Consider the following 20,156-nt stretch of genomic DNA (forward strand, 5'->3'; position numbering starts at 1 on the left):
CTAGACATTCTGCAGGAAACAGAAGAAGTGTCTGATAAACTGCCAGTATAGGTGAAACTGTCTTTGAAATGTCCTGCTTCATGGAAAAGTCTGCCAGATGCTATGGGCCTGTAGGCTAAAGATGGGTATCCCAATGTTACAGAAGAATTTAGGTGACCATGCAAGTAGCAAGATGTCTCTGTTAATTCTAGAATTTTGGAAGTTGTTTCCAATGCATTCCCTGTTTACTTAGGTAATATTATATCCTTCTGGAGTCTTTGATGAAGTTGAAGAATAGACACTTATAGTTTTCCTTAGTTATAATAAGAGATAAAGTAGATATAAATATTGTAACTATAATTCTTGCTTGATAACTGTTTTGCTGTATGTCATTTTACTATGTTAAAGTTAAAATCTTCATTTTTATTTAAACAGGAAAGGGAAAATGGTGTGGGAAATCCTTCTGTATATGTGTTGCTTTTATTGGTTAATGTAAAGAAGCTACTTTAGCCTGTTGATAGGGCAGAATAGAGCTAGGTGGGGAAACTAAACTGAATGCTGGAAGAAAGTAGACAGAGTCAGGGAGAAGCCAGGTAGCCACCACAAGAAACAGACACCTCTGCCAGGAACCTGCTGAAAGTTTGCTGGTAGGCCACAACTTCATGGTGATGCACAAGGGTAGAATGGGGATGGGTTAGCTTAGGATATGAGAGCTAGCTAGAAATATATTGGCCAAGCGGTGTTTTAATTAATACACTTTTGTGTAATTATTTTGGGTCCGAGCAGCTAGGAACAAATGAGCAGCCTCCTCCTACAGTGTAGTGGAGCGCTCGTATCAAAGTACATGCACAGGGGTGAGAGGACAGTGCTGTGGCTCTGGTGCTTTCCTTTTTCCTTTACCCGGGTTCTGAGGATCCATCTCAGGCCATCCAGCTGGCAGAGCAAGAGCCTCTACCCACTGAGCCATCTTGCAAGTCCTCCTTATTGTTTTTAGGACATTGTATTGATTATTTTCTTTTTGCTGAGATAAATGCCTGACAGAAAAATAGCAAGGGAGGAAGGACTTTGTCTCACAGATTGAGAAGGGAGAGTCCATTCTGGCTGAAAAGGCATGGTGAGGGGAGAATGAGGAAGCTGATCGAGTTGCATCCTGGTCACATGACATCTGCACTCAGGAAGCAGGGAGAGAAGCATGCTGGTGCTCAACGAGGTTTCTCCATTATTTCCCTTCTTTCAGTTTGAGAATCCATCCCGTGAGATTGTGCCGCCCACATTCAGAGCAGGCCTGCCCTCCTCAGTGAATTTGCTGAATACCTTCTCAGACCAGTCTGGCGGTGTGTCTCCCAGGTGACTCTAAGTCTAGTCATGCAGACAGTGAAGGTTAACTGGCATTACCCTATTTCTAAATGTGAGTAGCAGTGTTTCTCAGCTCACAAAACCAGGTGCCTGTGGACAGATGTGCACATTCACACTGCCCACTGTGCTCTGCACGGTGCTGAAGAATGTCCTCCACCTTCTGTTTGAGACACAATCTCTCCCTGACCTGTAGCTTCATTATGTAGGTGAGGCTACCTAGGCAGAGAGCTCCAGAGACCTTCCCATCTCTGCCTCTGCCTCCATCCCTCCATCCCTGGCAGCCCTGGGATCACAAGCATGTGCCGCCATGCCCAGCTTTTTGCCTGGGATCTGGAGATCCAAACTCAGATCCTCACACTTGCCAGTGTTTGTTACTTGAGACTTTGCCTTGATCCTCTAACAAAACCTTGTAAAGTCTTCCCATGATTTCCTGTGGCCTGGACAGCAGATGAAGAACAAGGGTGCCCTGTCATGAGAAGGTGGCATCTAGGAGAAGGGATGGGGGAAGAGTGCAGAGGGGTAGGAAGGTGGGTGTACTTCCTATGGGATCCTGGACCCTGATGACCCTGCTATACAGCCACATAGAGGCATTCCTGCTCTCCCAGGAGACAGAGGTCCAGGAGATGGCAGCACTGCATGAAGCATCCTGTCCTTGGAGCTCTGAGCATCCCATGGAAGGGAGTCTATTGAAGACTTAGAGAAGTTCATCTCGCTGCTCTGCCTGCTGTTTGCTGTCCCCCGTCTGAACAGGGCACACTTTCAGGTGGCATTGTAAGCCTTCCTCTGAGCATCCACTGGGGCAGCTGATCCCTGCTCAGAGTGCTGGAAGGGAGCCAGGGTCTCCAGTCAGGTGTGGGTATCTTTCCTTTACTGGACACTGAATTGTGCACCTAGCCCCACTATGGGACAGGCTGGACTACGGGGTCAGGATATGGGCCTTGGTAGTAGTGAGGATCAGAGGGGGCAAGGACAAGAGTGTTTGTCTCCTGTCACCTGTGACTGAAATAAAGCATGAACACTGTCAGTACTATGGCATTTCCTCTTGTAGTCTCTTCTCTCCTTCCCCCTTTTCTTCTTCCAGCCCCTCAGGACTCACTAATTAAAGGAAAGAATATTCCCCCCCAAAAAAATAATTAAAAAGACAGGCTGAAGTCAGACTGGTATAATAACTTACAATAAACTAGATTACTGAAAGTGCAAAATGGGGGGGGGTCTATTGATCCGTGCTATCTGTGATCATGTATGGTGGTGATGTGTGAAGGTGTACAGGGCCACACTGTTGACAAGTATAAATAGTCATGCTTTCCTATGGGTGCACAGGGTCATGCTGTGTCTACAGGTGTGCAGGGCCGTGCTGCGTCTACAGGTGTGCAGGGCCGTGCTGCGTCTACAGGTGTGCAGGGCCATGCTGTGTCTACAGGTGCGCAGGGTCATGCTGTGTCTACAGGTGTGCAGGGCCATGCTGTGTCTACAGGTGCACAGGGTCATGCTGTGTCTACAGGTGTGCAGGGCCATGCTGTGTCTACAGGTGTGCAGGGCCGTGCTGTGTCTACAGGTGTGCAGGGCCATGCTGTGTCTACAGGTGTGCAGGGTCATGCTGTGTCTGCAGGTGCGCAGGGCCATGCTGTGTCTACAGGTGCACAGGGTCATGCTGTGTCTACAGGTGTGCAGGGCCGTGCTGCGTCTACAGGCGTGCAGGGCCGTGCTGTGTCTACAGGTGCACAGGGTCATGCTGTGTCTACAGGCGTGCAGGGCCATGCTGTGTCTACAGGTGTGCAGGGCCGTGCTGTGTCTACAGGTGCACAGGGTCATGCTGTGTCTACAGGTGTGCAGGGCCGTGCTGCGTCTACAGGCGTGCAGGGCCGTGCTGTGTCTACAGGTGTGCAGGGCCATGCTGTGTCTACAGGTGTGCAGGGCCGTGCTGTGTCTACAGGTGCGCAGGGCCATGCTGTGTCTACAGGTGTGCAGGGCCGTGCTGTGTCTACAGGTGTGCAGGGCCATGCTGTGTCTACAGGTGTGCAGGGCCATGCTGTGTCTACAGGTGCGCAGGGCCATGCTGTGTCTACAGGTGTGCAGGGCCATGCTGTGTCTGCAGGCGTGCAGGGCCGTGCTGTGTCTGCAGGCGCGCAGGGCCGTGCTGTGTCTGCAGGCGCGCAGGGCCATGCTGTGTCTACAGGTGTGCAGGGCCATGCTGTGTCTACAGGTGTGCAGGGCCATGCTGTGTCTGCAGATTTTTGTGTCCACTGTGTCCCTGAAGGAATACTCTGTGTTTTCTATCTGCAGCCTCCACAGAGACTTTGTTTCCAGCCTCTCTGCTGGCTCCTGTGGGTTCCTCCTTCCTTGGTTCTTCTTGGCTGATGACTTATATACTGTTATTACTGTTTATAAGGACCACTATGCCTGGGTTAGGGGCCGCCGTGACCTACTGTTCCTTCATCATAATTAGTTGCATCTGTAGACTACCCCTACAGAAGGTCCAGCTGACATGACATTTGAGGGCAGACACTGTCGATGCCCTAAAATATGCTCAGCTGATTGTCCCCCCGAATCACCTTCAGCAGTTGGCAGCTCCTACACATCTGTTACACATTAGACTAGGTTCTGACTTCGCTGGTCTGTAGTGGGGCTCATGCATCTTTTTCTGTTAATCTGGGTGTTTCCAGGGCGCATCCGGTGTCAAAAGCTACTTTGTGAAACCATCAGTTATGTTTTTTCACCATCAGTGCCTTGTGTCACGGGTCATGGTGCAGTCAGCATCACTTACTGAATGATTCTCGTGGCTCAGGCATTAAACTCTGCCCAGCTCGCATCCTCAGCGCATGACAGGGCACGAGGGGTCAACACAACTCACCAGAGGATGCAAAGCTGGAAAAGAGGGCAGAGCCAAGGTCACCTGACCCCAGAACCATCACGTCCCTGCCCTGAGCCCCTGCAGGAACTGAGAGCCTTTCATCTTTGGAGCCTGAGAGACAAATTACAAACACATCAAAATAAGTAACAGTGTCTTCACTGCCAAGAAATAAAACGGAGGGGTGGGTGATGTGTCCTCTATGATGGGTGGGCACAGGTTAGCCTGCTACAGGACATGCATATCATCAAATAGAGTTAATGCTTAGATTTCTCCCGGCATCATAGGTTCAGACAAAAGGCATGCATTTGAGACGTCTCTCCACACTATTTCAAATTGGTTTTGTTAATAATGTGTTGACAATGCCTACGATGAACTCTGGAAAAGGGTTTCGGGTACTGCAGGTTCTATGAGCCTCTGTCCCTCAGTGTGACTTTTCACACTGAGCTTTGCTACTGGTTCTGGGCCGTTACCACAGGCCTTTCCGGCTGCCAGTGGGGCAGGGTGCACTTTGGGCTCAGCACTGAGAGAGCATAAACCCTCCCCAGTGCCCACCTTGCTGCCTCCACCTCTCCTGCCGCAAGTGCCCTCGGTGCCATTTAGTCTAAATCCACCTTGGCGTAAGCGACTCCTGCTTCTGCTGTTGTTTCTTTCTTTGAATCTCTCACACTTAGATTCTCCATTTAGATTTCAGTTGGTGTATTTTTGCTTCCCATAAATTGACCTTGGCTTTCCAACTGTGTCCCAAGCCGCTCACATAGACAGAGAGTAGATCTAAAATCAGTGAGGTTCTTCCCTGGCCTCGGATGCTTAGCACCAAGGTCGCCAAGTTAGCTAGAAATACCTGTGACTCATTTTTATACCTGCAGCTTGTCATAATGGTTCATAGCTTATATAAGGAAAGCGTTAACTTGCTATTATTAAATGATCTCCTAATAGTGTCACCAGATCTTATTAAAAATGTGTTTATTACTGGGTGGTGGTGGCACACACCTTTAATCCCAGCGTGTGGGAGGCAGAGGTAGGCAGATCTCTGAGTTTGAGGCCAGCCTGGTCTACAGAGTGAGTTGCAGGTCAGCCAGGGCAACACAGAGAAACCCATCTTGAAAAAAGCAACAAAACAAAACACCCAAAACTGTGGTGGCCACTTGTGGTGGTACACACCGGTAGGATTTTCTAAAGAAGGTGGATGCAGGAGGATCAAGAGTTTGAGGTCAACCTGGGCTACCCATTTTTTAAAAATGTGTTTATAATGACCATAAGAATTGGAGTTCTGCCGGGCGATGGTGGCGCACACCTTTAATCCCAGCACTCGGGAGGCAGAGGCAGGAGGATCTCTGTGAGTTTGAGGCCAGCCTGGTCTACAAGAGCTAGTTCCAGGACAGGAACCAAAAGCTACGGAGAAGCCTTGTCTCAAAAATCCAAAAAAAAAAAAAAAAGAATCATTGCATGGCTCTGTTTTGTGTTCTACTGTTGACTTAAAATGGAAACTGGTGTGTGATTGCTTTGGTCTGTGCCACACATAGCAGGGGTATGCCACACCTGACGGTGAAGAATTTTGCCATTCCTGCTTTCAGGCTCAGCACTGATTTGGAATGGTTCCATTTATAATGTTGTAGTTGGAGGAGGAGGCTAATTAGCTCCCGGCCACTTAGCCCTGAAATAATCACACAGAAACTGTATTAATTAAATCACTGCTAGACCCATTAGCTCTAGGTTCTTATTGGCTAACTCTTACATATAAATTTAATCCATCTCCATTAATCTGCGTATCATCACGTGGCTGTGGCTTACCAGGTAACATTCCGGTCAGCATCTGTCTCTGGCAGGAGCTACATGGCTTCTCTCTGACTTTTCTTCTTTTCTCCCAGCATTCAGTTTAGTTTTCCCCACCTACCAAAGTTCTGCCCTATCAACAGGCCAACGCAATTCCTTTATTAACCAATAGTATTCACAGCATACAGAGGGGACTCCCACATCATAATGTGTTCTTACCCTTTGTTGTTGTTATTAGAACAAAATTTCTGAAACCTGGTGCTTATGAAGAAAAGAGGTTATGTAGCCCACAGATGTAGAAGTTGAAAGTCCCCATCTGTTTGGCTTCTTTTAAGGACCTCATGGAGACAGCATCACAAAGATATGGGGGAACCAAATAGTAAGAAAGGAAGTCAGAGGAATCTAGAGGTCAGCTTATTCCTTTTTATGGCTTATTCCCTTTTATCCCACTTATGGGAACTGGGGATCATGCCTCCTCCAAGCTGTGCCCCATCTCCCATCTGTCTCCCAGCAGACACTGCTCTCAGAGGTTCTGCCACGATGCTGGAACCAAGTCTGAAGGATAAAATGGAGGCTCTTAGCCTCTGGAGCTGGACTTCAGAGACCTCACCTTCTCCCTTCAGATGCAGCAGACGAATCGGCTGTTTCTCATGGCTTTATGAGGACTTGTGTTGTTTTTAACCTTTACTTCTCACCTTTGACCTTTGTATGCCTGAGAACTTTTGTGGCTTGGATTTTAGAAAATTTGAAGATTTGTGACCTTCCAATACACTAAAAACTTGTGCATTTGTCATTAAACTCAAAGCAACATAGCATCTAACATAGTGTCCAACATAGCATCTAACATAGGGTCTAACATAACATCTAACATAGGGTCTAACATAGCATCTAACATAGGGTCTAACATAGTGTCCAACATAGCATCCGTCCAACATAGGATCTAACATAAGGTCTAACATAACATCTAACATAGGGTTTAACATAGCATCTAACATAGTGTCCAACATAGCATCTAACATAGGGTCTAACATAACATCTAACATAGGGTTTAACATAGCATCTAACATAGGGTCTAACATAACATCTAACATAGGGTCTAACATAGTGTCCAACATAGCAGCCGTCCAACATAGGATCTAACATAAGGTCTAACATAACATCTAACATAGGGTCTAACATAGCATCTAACATAGGGTCTAACATAGCATCTAACATAGGGTCTAACATAGTGTCCAACATAGCAGCCGTCCAACATAGGATCTTACATAAGGTCTAACATAACATCTAACATAGGGTCTAACATAGCATCTAACATAGGGTCTAACATAGTGTCCAACATAGCATCCGTCCAACATAGGATCTAACATAAGGTCTAACATAACATCTAACATAGGGTCTAACATAGCATCTAACATAGGGTCTAACATAGGGTCTAACATAGCATCTAACATAGGGTCTAACATAGTGTCCAACATAGCAGCCGTCCAACATAGGATCTAACATAAGGTCTAACATAACATCTAACATAGGGTCTAACATAGCATCTAACATAGGGTCTAACATAGGGTCTAACATAGCATCTAACATAGCGTCCAACATAACATCTAACATAGGGTCTAATATAACATCTAACATAGGGTCTAACATAGCATCTAACATAGCGTCCAACATAGCATCTAACATAGGGTCTAACATAGCATCTAACATAGCGTCCAACATAACATCTAACATAGGGTCTAACATAGCATCCAACATAGCATCTATTTGTATTTTAAGAGCTGGGAAGCTCTCAGGAAAAGGCCTCATCTGGAAACCCTTCAGAAATACCTGATTTCCCTAGAGTTACCCATGCTTTCTGCAGAACAAGGCACGTGGAATCCTTTCAGCCTTCCAGGAAGGGCTGCCTGAGTCTGTTATCAGATTGACTTTCTGCCTGTGCCAAGGAGAGTTACTCTGTGTAAAGTGACTTTGAAGATTAATAAGTAACAAGGTGGCCACATAGGTTTATGGGTATTAAGGATATTTAAATGCTTCTGGTAGGCACACCCTGGAAAATCAAATTGGATGTGGCTCACTTGCTCTGAATAGGTTGCCTTGAGAGAGAGACCTACATTTTTGTGTCTCTGATGAAGACTTTGGTAAATTTGGTGATCTAAGGTGACCTACTGACCAGTATCAGGTGTAGGTCCCCTGAGGAGCCATGATGAGTCCCTGTGGGAGAGCATTTGGTGAGTGTGTTAGTCGGGGTTCTCTAGAGGGACAGAAGCAATAGACTGACTATAACATACACACACGCACGCGCACACACACATCAATGTACGGGATTTATTAGAGAGGCTTATAATACTGTGGTCCAACTATTCCAACAATGGTTGTCTCTCTATGGAAAGTCCAAGAATCCAGTAGTTCTGGATGTCTCAGCTGTTCTGCAGTATACAATGGAACCCTAAAGATATAGGCTAACTCCAGTGAAGGAATGGACTTGCTAGTGAGAGTAAGGCAAGCAGGCAAAGAGCAAATGCTTCCTCCATGTCCTTTAGATAGGCAGCCACCAGGAGGTGTGGGCCAGATTTAAGGTAACTCTTTCCACCTCAGATATCTGGATTTAGGGTAAGTCTTTCCACTCAAATGATTCAATCAAGAAAGCTCCCTTACAGGTGAACCTAGTCACTTGGGTTTTAGTTCATTCCAGACACAGTCAAGTTGACAACCAGGATTAGCCATGACAGAGAGCAAGTATCATATCACAGTTGGCATGATGGGGTCCTGCAGCAACAACCTTTGGATCCATAGGACAATTGGAGTTTCTGACTCTTGTAGTTCCTCAGAGGAAAAAAGAGGGAGGTTCCTTGCAACATAGTCTATGTGGTCTCTGACATGGAGGAAGGCTGTAGACAAGAGACTGAAGCTACAAAGGAAAGTTCTCAGGCTGGGCTACCATGGGCAGCTGGGCCTCCTGGCAGCTGTAAACAAGAGAAAAGAAACTGTAGGGCCACAGTGCAGCAGGCTTCTTTGTCAACTGTCCAAGGACTGAGGAGCATGACCTGATTCTGGGCAAAAGAGGGGCAGTTAGAGGATCTGTGATGTAACAGACACGGAAGAACACCTGTGCATTTGTTTAAATACACACATTGTTGACCCTTACTTTGTACTGTTGCAAGCCAGCATGGTGCCAGTCAGAAAAATAAAAACCAGGCTAGATATGTTAGGCAGGAGTTAGCAAAAGGATGGCACTGAGCTAATTTGGAAGGACTCGAAAAATAAAAAAGAAACATAGGCTCTGCAGTCTTGGTAGTCAGCCCTGCCCAGACTACCCAACTTTGACATCCCTATGCCTGTACCAGTAGGGTCAGATCCCTTTGTCCACATGTGGCTAGGTCAGGGCTGCAAGCAGGGAATGACAGACACCACCAGCCACCAGCCACCGCTGTGGCAGCCATAATGGGAGCAGGAGCTGTATCAAGACCAGAAGCAGAGTCCTTCCCTTTGATCTTGCACCAGCTCCCTAAAGCCAAGCAGCTCCACACTGGCAAAGGAGCCTGAGAAATGCAACCTCTGTCTTTGGCATCTGGCATGCAGAAAGCTCAGAAGAGCAGGCACTATCTGGCTCAGACAGCTCTCCAAGTATTTTAGAACATACTGATGGGTATCTATTTTCAATTAATCTTATATAAATATGGGGTGTAAAAATCCTTTCTGATTGTTGCTCCTATGGAGAAGCAAAGAGGAGAACCAGTTTGATATAAAAGAAATTACATGCGTTTGACGACAGTTTGGGGCATTTAAACTCACACAACATGGAAGAAGCTATGGACTCTCATTAAGAGGGTCACTCCTGGCAGGAGCCTTGCGCCTGTCTCCATCTCCCTAACCCAGTTATTTATAAAGCTCAGCGGTTTGAAGCAAATCCTGCCATGCGGGTTTTTATATTTGAGGCTGCTTGTCACTTTTCTAAAGCAAAACGTTGTATTTTTTTTTTCTGGTAGCAGTCTGTCTGCTTTCGGAGTTTCTCTGCACATTTCTCTAGATGTGTCTGCCACGAGTCTAACTCCATTGTTCTGATAATCCCACACGTGACAATAAAATCGGAATCATACCTTCGAGGACTTGAATTAATGACAAAATCCTCTAACATGTCAGTGTTAGCTTGTCGCAGAAAGACTCTAAGAATGGAGTGTCAGTTTCTGCATAGCTCACTGCAAGTCGGATCACAGAGCTCACGATGTCGGATGAAGGCAGGCGGTCACCATAGCGTCCACATGCCATGGGTGCACATAATAGACTTAACTAACAGCATTGTTTTAAAATGTCAGTATCCACCGTATCCTAGGGGTTCACTCCCTTGCCGTCATTTCAGCCAACAATGAAAATATGCATAGATCAGTGTCTATGCATGCATATGATGCATCCTCAAATTTCACATGGGGCATATCTAAGCAACTCTCGTGAAGATGGTTGACCTACATTAGAGAGAGTTTTGAAGGCGAACAGCTCCAGGTATCTTCATGCGTTTTTCTTTGATTCCCCAGTTTGACCTTGTCTGTGCCAATGCCTGGATGTTGGACCTCACCCAAGCCATCCTGAACCTTGGCTTCCTGGCTGGGGCGTTCACCTTGGGCTATGCAGCGGATAGGTAGGTATGGGTAAGCTACCGGCTGCTTCACTATTAGCACACTATCTATGTGGTGGTGGGGGAAATGCTTTTTTATCAGCTACATTCACTTTTTATCCCACTGCCCAGGACATCCACTCTTGTTCAGTTTGACTAATTCTTCCCTTTCCAAACTTCTTCTCCTTGTTCCTTGGTAGAAAAGGTTCCCTTGAGGCTGAGAATGGATCCCGGGGAAAACATTGGCCCCAGAGCAGTGACGTCAAGGCTCAGGCGAGGGGTAGATTTAGTGCTCAAAATAGTCCAGTGGCTGGGGTTTGGTTCATTTACTCATGAGGTCAGCCATTCTGATTTTTTTTTTAATTTTTGTATTTTATTCTACAAATTTGTATTGAAACTTTGAAAAGAATTTTTCTCAGCATTATTAAGGGATTTTCATATACATTTAATTTCTTCCCTCATTGGCTATGGTTGGAACTGGATTACGTTTTTCTCATTTTTGTTTATGTCGGTTTCTCTTTCTGGTTTTGTCTTCTTGGTTTTGGACAGAGTCTCACTATGTGTACTGGATGAGACTCAAACTCCCAATCCTCCTGCCTATCTCCTGAGTGCTGGAATTGCAATGCAGCTCTGGCTACTGTAACTTAATCTTCTTATAATTGGGTCTTGCTTATGTATTTCATCCTACATGATCAATAAACATATCTCCTAAAATAACTCGGCATAGGAGAGGACTCAAACTCTAGTCAGGGCTGAGGGGCTTTCCTTGTAGCTGACATGAGAGAAGGGCTGTCAGAAACCCTGCCTCCTACCAGCACCGACCACCGTTATGTGTCCCCCACCCCCACCCCATGTGTGTCTGTGTGTCTGTGATTTATATTCCTTAAAGACAAGATGAGAGGTATTTTAATAGGCATGCCCGTGAGAAGAGAGTGGTGAGGACGGAGCGAGCTCAGACTCTAGACAGGGACTTCCAAGTGAAAAGCTTCTCATCTCCACTCAGGCAGGACAAGGATGAGGTGGAGCCAGCTGCTAAGTCAGCAAAGCTGCCCAGCTGTGAGGTCACAGGGCAAGCAGCTGCTCCCCAAATTGGAAAGCTAAACAGATACTAGGAACCGGCACTTACTGGAGCAGAGGCTGCTGGGTAATGAAAACCTGGCCGGAATTGCTGGAGTGTTAGAGGCTTAGTGTGTGAACCGCTCTGAGAGTGAAAACCCCTGGGAGGTGGCTAAGGGTAGGGTAGTTGCAGAGGAAAGGGAGGGAAAAGGAGAAGTGAGGGAAGAGGGAGGGTGAGCAGGGCAAGCAAATTCCAGGAAGACCTGGTCACCAGATGCCCTGGAACTGGAATCACAGATGTTGTGAACCCTGGTGTAAGTGCTGGGGAGGAGCCCAGGTCCTGGAAGGACAGTGATGAGGGGAGGAGCCCAGGTCCTGGAAGGACAGTGAGGATTCTTCCCCGATAGCCACCTCTCCAGCCCATGTTTGTGATTTTTACCTCTTGTAAGTGTACCAGGTTTTCAAGGTGACTATCAAGAAAAATTTCCCCATGCTTCTGTTCATAATAAGGCCTGCTCCCAGAAAACACATGTGCGCGCACACATACATACCCCCCATACACACACACACACACACACACACACACACACACACACACACCAAAAGCCAAAACAAAACAAAACAGAAAATGAAAAATCCACATCTGGTTAATTAGAACCTAATCAGCAGGTTTATTGAATGTCAGACCTGAGGGGTGAGAAATTCCTGTCTTAAGTCAGCACTAGCCCTCCATGTGGGAGGAGCTAAATACTAAGTCCAGCCTGCTCTCCTCACCATCTAGTCTAGGTCTAATCACCATGTCCCAGTTAAAGTGAAAAAGAAAAAAAAAAAAAAAAAAGGAATGTCTGCAGTATCGTTGTCCACGGGCTAAAGAAACAATTTAAAGTTTTTTCACAGGGCATGTTAAAATGCCAAGCAAAGAGGGCCATAAAATGCCAGTAGACAAACCCGGAGCTCAATCAGGGGCCGCACACATCAGAACCAGATATGGGCATGGATGTTGGAGCTGTCAAGCCAGATAAATTTAAAACCATGGTTAATATGGTAAGAGGTTAATGGATATAATACAGCATGTTTGGGGGTTGGTGGGCAACACAAACAATGATGGAAATTCTAGAACTCAAAGAGAAATGCCCAAGATCAAACACTGTGAAGAATGCTGTCAATGGGTTTATTAAAAGACCAGACTTGGGGGCTAGGGAGATGCCTCAAGTGGAGGAGGTGCTTGCTGTACAAGCACAAGGACTGGATGGGTCCCCAACTCCCACATCCAAGCATGGGGTGCACACCTGTAACTCCAGTGCAGGAGGGCAGGGACAGAGATAAAAGGGTTAATGACACTTGCTGACCGGCCAGCCTAGACTCTAGCTTCAGCAAAGGTTCCCCCACCCCTGCTACCGTGTCTCGTGTAGTCCAGGTTAACCTTGATTGCTACTTAGTCAAGGATGACTTTGCATTTCTGATCGTCCTATGTCTACCTACCAAATGCAAGCTCATAGACACAATCCCACCACGTCCATTGTAGGGCCCCATGCAGTCCAGACAAGAACTCTATTAACTCGAGCTTACACCCAGCCCAAGACCCAGTCACAACAAAACACAAGTTTTCAGAGTGGATCAGAAGACCCAACAATGAGTTGCCGATAAGTAACTCACTTTATCTGTAACGATGCACGCAGTGGAGGGTAAATGAGTGGAGAAGCATAAGCCACACTAAGAATAACCAAAACGAAGTAGAACTCATCATATTGATATTAGGAAGGATAAACTTCATAATGAAAACACGGAGTTAGTTATAATTATTCAACAAGACACAACAATCTTTAACATGTATGTACCTAGCAACAGAGTATCAAAATACAGGATGGAAAAACTGATGGAACCACAGGATAAACAGATGAATCCCTCATTGTAGTTGAAGACTCAAATACTTTGTATCCAAAATGTAAAAATCCAGCCAACAGAATATTATAATCAAGACGTAACTGAATTCAGCAATGCCACCAGTCAGCTGGATATAGTGGACACCTACTGACCACATCATCCAACAATAGCAAAATACAAGTTTTTCTTAAATACATGTGAGACATTAATAAAGTTATTTTCTGGGCCACGAAATACATTTTTAACAAAAATTAAAGGACAAATCTTTTAATCCTTTGTTTCCAAGAAACAAAACAATAAATCTGTAACAAGAAACTGGAAATTCCCAAATACTTGGAAATTAAGCATTGTACTTCTGCTAACAGAGAAGAAATCCCAAGAGAAATTTAAAATACTTTGTACACAGTGAAGAAAAAGGCAATGTATCTGATTTATGGGCACAGCAAAAGCAATGCAGAAGGGAGGTCACTGCATTAAGATTCTTCCTAGAACATAAGATTTACCTAAAACCCACACTTTGAATTTATACACTAGGTATCAACACCAACAAAAATGACCAAATTAAATACTAAACTAAACAGAAGAAAATTAATGATACAAATTAGAATAAAAAAATCAAAGAAATCGGAAACAATAAGTCAGTAGAGAAAATTAATATAGTCAAAAGCTGGATTTTGGAAAGCCCCGAAATCTAATAACCATTTAGATAAACCAACTAAGAAAAAGAGATGGGACTCAAATTAATGGTGGTTTAAAATCCCAAAGACTTTAAAAACATAATAAAGAAACAATTTAAATGACTCTGTGGCCCCAGATTTGACAACCAAGATCGAGTGGATCTGTTCTTTGAAAGACATAACCCACCTGAACTCACATAAGAAGTGAATTCTTTTAATAGGCCTATGTATATTAAATAAATTGAGTCAATATTGAATAACCTTACTGAACAGGAAGTACCAGGTTCAGATTTGGGGCAGGTAAATTCTACTGTGTAGATAATAAATCATACACAGTAGTCTCCATTTCTTACAGAAGATAAGGGTGAAGAAACACTCCCTAACTTGTTCTGTGACATCAGTACTGCCTTACTGCCTAAACCAGAAGAACATATTAGAAGAAAATAAAACCTCATTGCCTTTAGCTTTCATGAACACAGATGCCAAAACACAAGATAAGGTTTGGGGAGGTGGCTCTCCCAAAGGACTCAGGTTCAATTCCCAGCACCCACATGGCAGTTCACAATCAGCTGTAATTCCAGTTCTAGGGGATCGGATGCCCTCGTCTAGCCTCTGCAGGCACTACACACACATGCTGCAGAGATACCTGGAGGCAAAACACCCACACTCTTAGCAATTTTCAAACTAAATAAATTGGGGATAATACATTAGCAAGTGTGTGGAACCACAGAAACTGTTGCTCCTTGCTGGGAGGACACATAATGGCACAGCAGAGAGGAAGCCAGCTTGTCAGTTTCTTGCAAAACGAAATGCACAGGACCAGAGATTACAGTATTAGTATTCACCCAACAAGGCTGAAAATCTACATCCACATGTAAACTTTCATGTGGACTGTACAACAGATTTATTCATAATTGCCAGCATTTGGGGGCAGCTGTTTTTCAGTAGGTGAATGGATAAATGACCCATTGTCCAGGCAGTAGAATATTACTCCACACGAGAAGGAGACAAGCTAGGAATCCTAAAAAAGACATAGAGAAAACCATTCAAGAAGCCAATCTGAAAAGATTTCAAGCTGTATGATTCCTATAGAATCTTAGAACATCCCTATAGATCTGTAGAACATTCTAGAAAGTTGCCAACAATGGAGACAATGGTTGCCTGGGATGCAGAGTGACCACTAGGAACTAATAATGGGTAGTATCATTTGCATTCCTACCAGCGAGGAATTAAGGATGTGATGTGGAAGTGTGGGCGTCTCCCACAGACTGTCCAACACAACAGTGAACCTTGGGTGGGTGTAGATCAGTGGCAGAGCTTTTTACCTTGCTTGTCCAATGTTCTGGGTTTGATCCCTGGCACTGGAGAATGGAACTCGAAAGCCTAGTGTGAACTGTAGACTTGTGCAATGATATGTCACTTTAAGCTTACTGATTGTAACACACGGATCACTCAATGGGGGGTGGGTGATAGGGCAAGTGTGCATGTGTAAAAGGAGGGGTGCATGGGAACCCTGTCTTTTCTGCTTAAATTCGGTTTGAACCTAAAGCTGTTTTAAAAAATAAAGTTGACTTTTAAAACATGTGGCTACATTAAGACTGTTTCCTTCTCGGCCCTTAATGCAAAGACGCAGAAGTAAGAATGATCTAAAAATTTGTAAGGAAAATACCACAGGAGGAAAGCTCCTATAGGTTATTGAGGATGAGCTCCTGTCAGCCAATCACCTGGAACAACTGTGGGATCAGCTCACAACAGACTGGGGAACTGGCCACAGAACCCTATCCCTTTGACTGAGCTATTTGGCTATAGTTCTATGAAACACACACACACACACACACACACACACACAATAACAACACACATTGATTGAACTTTATAGTTTTCACATTACAACCCCATTTTCTCCTCTTTACCATCACTAACAAAAAGAAGGGGGTGACTGGAGAAGCAAACAAAACCTGAGTCTTAGAGCACTGAGGAGTTTGCCCAAGGTCCTGGACTAGTACCTGGATGAGGCAAGATTGAAGTGGAGACTTCTGTAACGTGCATGGCTCCTTCATTCTGCCCCCACCTCCCTGAGATTCCACCCACAGAAATGAAAGCAAATGTCAGGACCAGGCCAGCAGGGAAACTGCAAGAACAGCATTGCAGAGAGGGTCACCACTGGGAATTATTCGGTCTCAAAGAATGTGCTGTGGGCTGTTGATTTCGTAATGTCCCTGCAGAGATGAGTTCCAATTGTTTCCCTCTGGTTTCCTAGGTGTATTATCAACATTGTTTACTGCGATGGTGGGCTACAGAGGATGCTGATTTGTTTGTTTGTTTGTTTTTGCATCCTGTCTCATTCCATTTCTATTGTGTTGAAGACCATGTCTAAGGGTCTCTCTCTTCTCTTTCTCATGAAGGTATGGCAGGATACTCATTTACTTAATATCCTGTTTCGGTGTTGGCGTCACAGGGGTTGTGGTGGCATTTGCACCAAATTTTTCTGTGTTTGTCATCTTCCGCTTCCTGCAAGGCGTGTTTGGAAAGGGGGCGTGGATGACCTGCTTCGTGATTGGTAAGAAATGTTTTGTTGCAACCATTCCTCTGTGTGAGAACTTGAGGGGGCGGGGCGCAGAGGGGGGGCGGGAGTCTAGCTCAGCATTCCCACAACGAAATCCGGGAGACCTCATTGCAACACGTGCTCAAGCAGGTGGAGGACTTGGGCTGGGATTCCAGCTGCTGCACAGACTGGGGGCTGTTTTAAAATGGGAACCAGACAGAGAATATGAAACTCTGCCCCTTGCTTATGTTTGGTCCAGGCTGCTCCCTTTGGCTCTGATTCTAGAGCAAATCAGCCACCTGCTTTAAGTGGTGGAGGATTTATGAGCAAGGAAGTTAGAAAGCTCATCTGACAGTATTGTCTCAGATGCTCGGATTTCCAATCCCGCCCACGACTACTGTGGGAGACCCTAGCAGGGGCGCTTTAGATACCTGAAGCTCTTTTTATGGTGGGAAAAGGAGAGTGGGCACAAGTAGGGACTGAGAGTCACTGGCTGGAATGGAGGGATGACTGAAGTGTGTGGCATTTTTAACACCACCCAAATCTATGTGGATGTTCAAAACTGTGAACTTAGGGCAGCTGCGAGGCAGCCAGCAGGATGATGAGAACAAAAAAGCACTTAGTGGGAAGGTGCAGAGGAGGTCGGGCTTCCAGCAACACATTTCCCAGGTGGATTTTAGAGATCTGTTGCATACATGAAAAGTCAAACAACATGCATAATCTAAACTGTCTTGGGGCGGTGGAAAGTACAGGCAGAGTCTGATGTCCATGCTAATTCTCCAAGAGGGACTATAATTTACATATCCTTAGTGTTACAGTGATAAGGGTGAACTAGCTTGCTGTGTTTGGTTTGATAATGGCAATGACCTTCTCAACAGCCATAGTGAGATGACCTAAAACCAGCATAGGTGTTCCTTGCCCTCCTCAGCCACACTCAGAGGGTGCTGGCTTGAAAGCCTAAGGATCAGGGCAGGAAAAAAAAAAAACTGGGAAAAACACACATTGGGTACCTGGAGAGCCATCTTCAGAAGTTCAGCACATATGGAAGCCCCCATGTCCTTGGGCTCTGGAGTAGTCCAACAATGCCGGAAGATTTTTAACAGGTGTCGATTCTGTTTGTTTTGGAGTTGACTGAGAACTCCCCTATTCGTCTGTGTCTGTTTTCCCTCCAGTGACAGAGATAGTAGGTTCAAAACAAAGGAGGATTGTGGGAATCGTGATCCAGATGTTCTTCACGCTTGGAATAATCCTCCTCCCTGGGATTGCCTACTTTACGCCCAGCTGGCAGGGCATCCAGCTCGCCATCTCACTGCCCAGCTTCCTCTTCCTCCTTTATTACTGGTAATATGATTTTGGTAATCATTGCATTGATCCTATTGCACATGAACAAATGCCAAAACAATGCAGAAATGAGTTCTGAAATGAAGATTTCCTAACTCTCCAGACTGCCGTGGTTAGGGAGTTAGTAGAGAATTTTGACAACTTGTAGGGATTATTGGTTGCTTGACTAAGAGTGGCCATTGCAAATAGTAAAATACCCCAATACAAAATTCCAGACTAGGTGATTGCATTATGATTTATCCCTTTGCGATACTTTCATGAGAATTATGAAGTAACAAACTCGATATTTCACCATGAAGATTAAATATGATAAAAAAATCCATTAAACAAATTAACCTTCTCTGATGAATAAGAGGTTGAGAATGTCAGAGAAATAGGCTGTCAAGATGTTCCAGATGTATGCACTTGACTCATACTGGGGCAAATGTAATTTATTCCCCTCATTGAATTTTAATGTATGGGTAAATCAGGCTCCATGAATAAGGGAAGTCTTTATCTTCTCCTAGATACATACTAAGCCCTACTCCTTTTCATATCTGTAACCGGAGACATAGTACTGTAGGGTTTCCTGAACTGTGGAGAAATGGTTTTCGGGTATTTTTTTTGAGGGGGTGGGGGGTTCATAGCCAAGTTAGCCTGTTTCCCATTCATTGTAAATTTGCAAAGAAAATTCACTGCTGAGAGCCTGTTTTCAATTCTGAGAACTGTCCTGACTTGTAAGCTGATTGCTGCAAGATCCTGTTGGCTAGAAAGACTCACGAGCTTTTGGGTTTTCAGATTTCTGACCTAATTCAAACGTCTCCTCCCTTACCAGGGTAGTTCCTGAATCTCCCCGCTGGCTGATCACCCGGAAGCAAGGGGAAAAAGCTTTGAAGATCCTGAGACATGTGGCTAAGTGCAATGGGAAATACCTCTCACCAAATTACTCGGAGGTAATGCTCCTCATTACTAGTAATAAACTGTTAAATTGGGCGGAGTAATTCTTTATGACTTCTGCGCTTATCTCCTTAAAATTATGCATGCATATTATCATATATTACATGCTATCATATGTAATATATTCAATATATAATATTATAACATCTAATATATTATTTTATATAATATACTATTATGTATAACATATAATATCATTGTATATAATATTATATAGTATTATATGATGTTATGTGTTACTAAACATCTATCATTTTTAGTTATTCTTTGGCGCTTGAACCATTGTTCTTTACTGTAGATGAATAGTGTCCCCTCAGTCACCTTTGTTATAAAAGTTACTGGTTTTTTTTGACTTTTGAGTCTTTCTTGAATTGGGTTCTGCTATTCTTGTTATTCTTATTACCCCTCGCTTCCACCCATGTGGGCTTGGGATCAAACTGGGAGTCTTTCTCTCGCCAAGAAAGTGCTCTACCACTAAGCTGTATCTGTCGATGTGTTTTCTAAGGCAGCCTTAGAAATGCTAGTCATTCACACAGATCTTGAGCGATAATGCAATGTTTCAGTTTTAGACTTAGCATTTCCTTCCATCTCTTTCCCCTCTTTCTTTCTTCCTTTCTCTCCTCACCCCTTTACTTTCTTTCTCTCCTCTCCTTTTTTTAGCAAACACCTTTTAGATGACTGTCCCTGTCCCCACCTCCACTCCCACCCCTAACCTTCCACCTCCCCACTTTGGAACTAAAAGGAACAGAGAATGCCTTCTCGTGAACCAATCACGAACCACTAAGACATGCTTATTCTTGTCGCCCTTTAAAGAAACATTTGAGATGGGGAAGAAGTCATCCACCACTCGGCCAGCCTCCCTTTATCTCACTGCAGGTCCTCACAGCTGGATTAAGGTTATGATTACATGTGTTTAGGATTTTATAAGTGTGTATACATGTGTATGTGGGTGCACATCCATGTGCGCATGTTGGTGTCAGAGGAACACCGTAGATGTTGCCCTTGTGGCACCAGGTACCTTGCTTTTTGAATCAGAATCTCTCATTGACTTGGACGTTTCCAAAGAGGTTAGGCTGGCTGTCCAGAAAACTCCAGGGATCCACTCTCCTTTGCCTCCCCAAAGCTACAGTTACAGGCCTGACATTTCTT

At 44.7% G+C, this 20,156-nt stretch overlaps 1 protein-coding gene across 2 annotated transcripts in view; it reads left to right on the forward strand.

Moving 5' to 3' along the window:
* The window catches only part of Slc22a3 (solute carrier family 22 member 3), a 96,434-nt gene that overhangs the window by 41,036 nt on the left and 35,242 nt on the right, over nucleotides 1-20,156 (forward strand). The window contains exons 2-5 of one of the 2 annotated variants that reach the window (XM_041680149.1): nucleotides 10,489-10,592; nucleotides 16,591-16,745; nucleotides 17,903-18,071; nucleotides 18,886-19,003. In XM_041680149.1, the coding sequence (XP_041536083.1) occupies nucleotides 10,489-10,592; nucleotides 16,591-16,745; nucleotides 17,903-18,071; nucleotides 18,886-19,003 (546 nt within the window). The remainder of the gene's footprint in view (nucleotides 1-10,488; nucleotides 10,593-16,590; nucleotides 16,746-17,902; nucleotides 18,072-18,885; nucleotides 19,004-20,156) is intronic. The other variant, XM_041680150.1, reaches the window with a different exon arrangement.

The sequence above is a fragment of the Microtus oregoni genome, unplaced genomic scaffold, assembly GCF_018167655.1.
Source record: "Microtus oregoni isolate MIOR12 unplaced genomic scaffold, Mior012 000033F_ref0000390, whole genome shotgun sequence".
Classification (NCBI taxonomy): Eukaryota; Metazoa; Chordata; class Mammalia; order Rodentia; family Cricetidae; genus Microtus; species Microtus oregoni.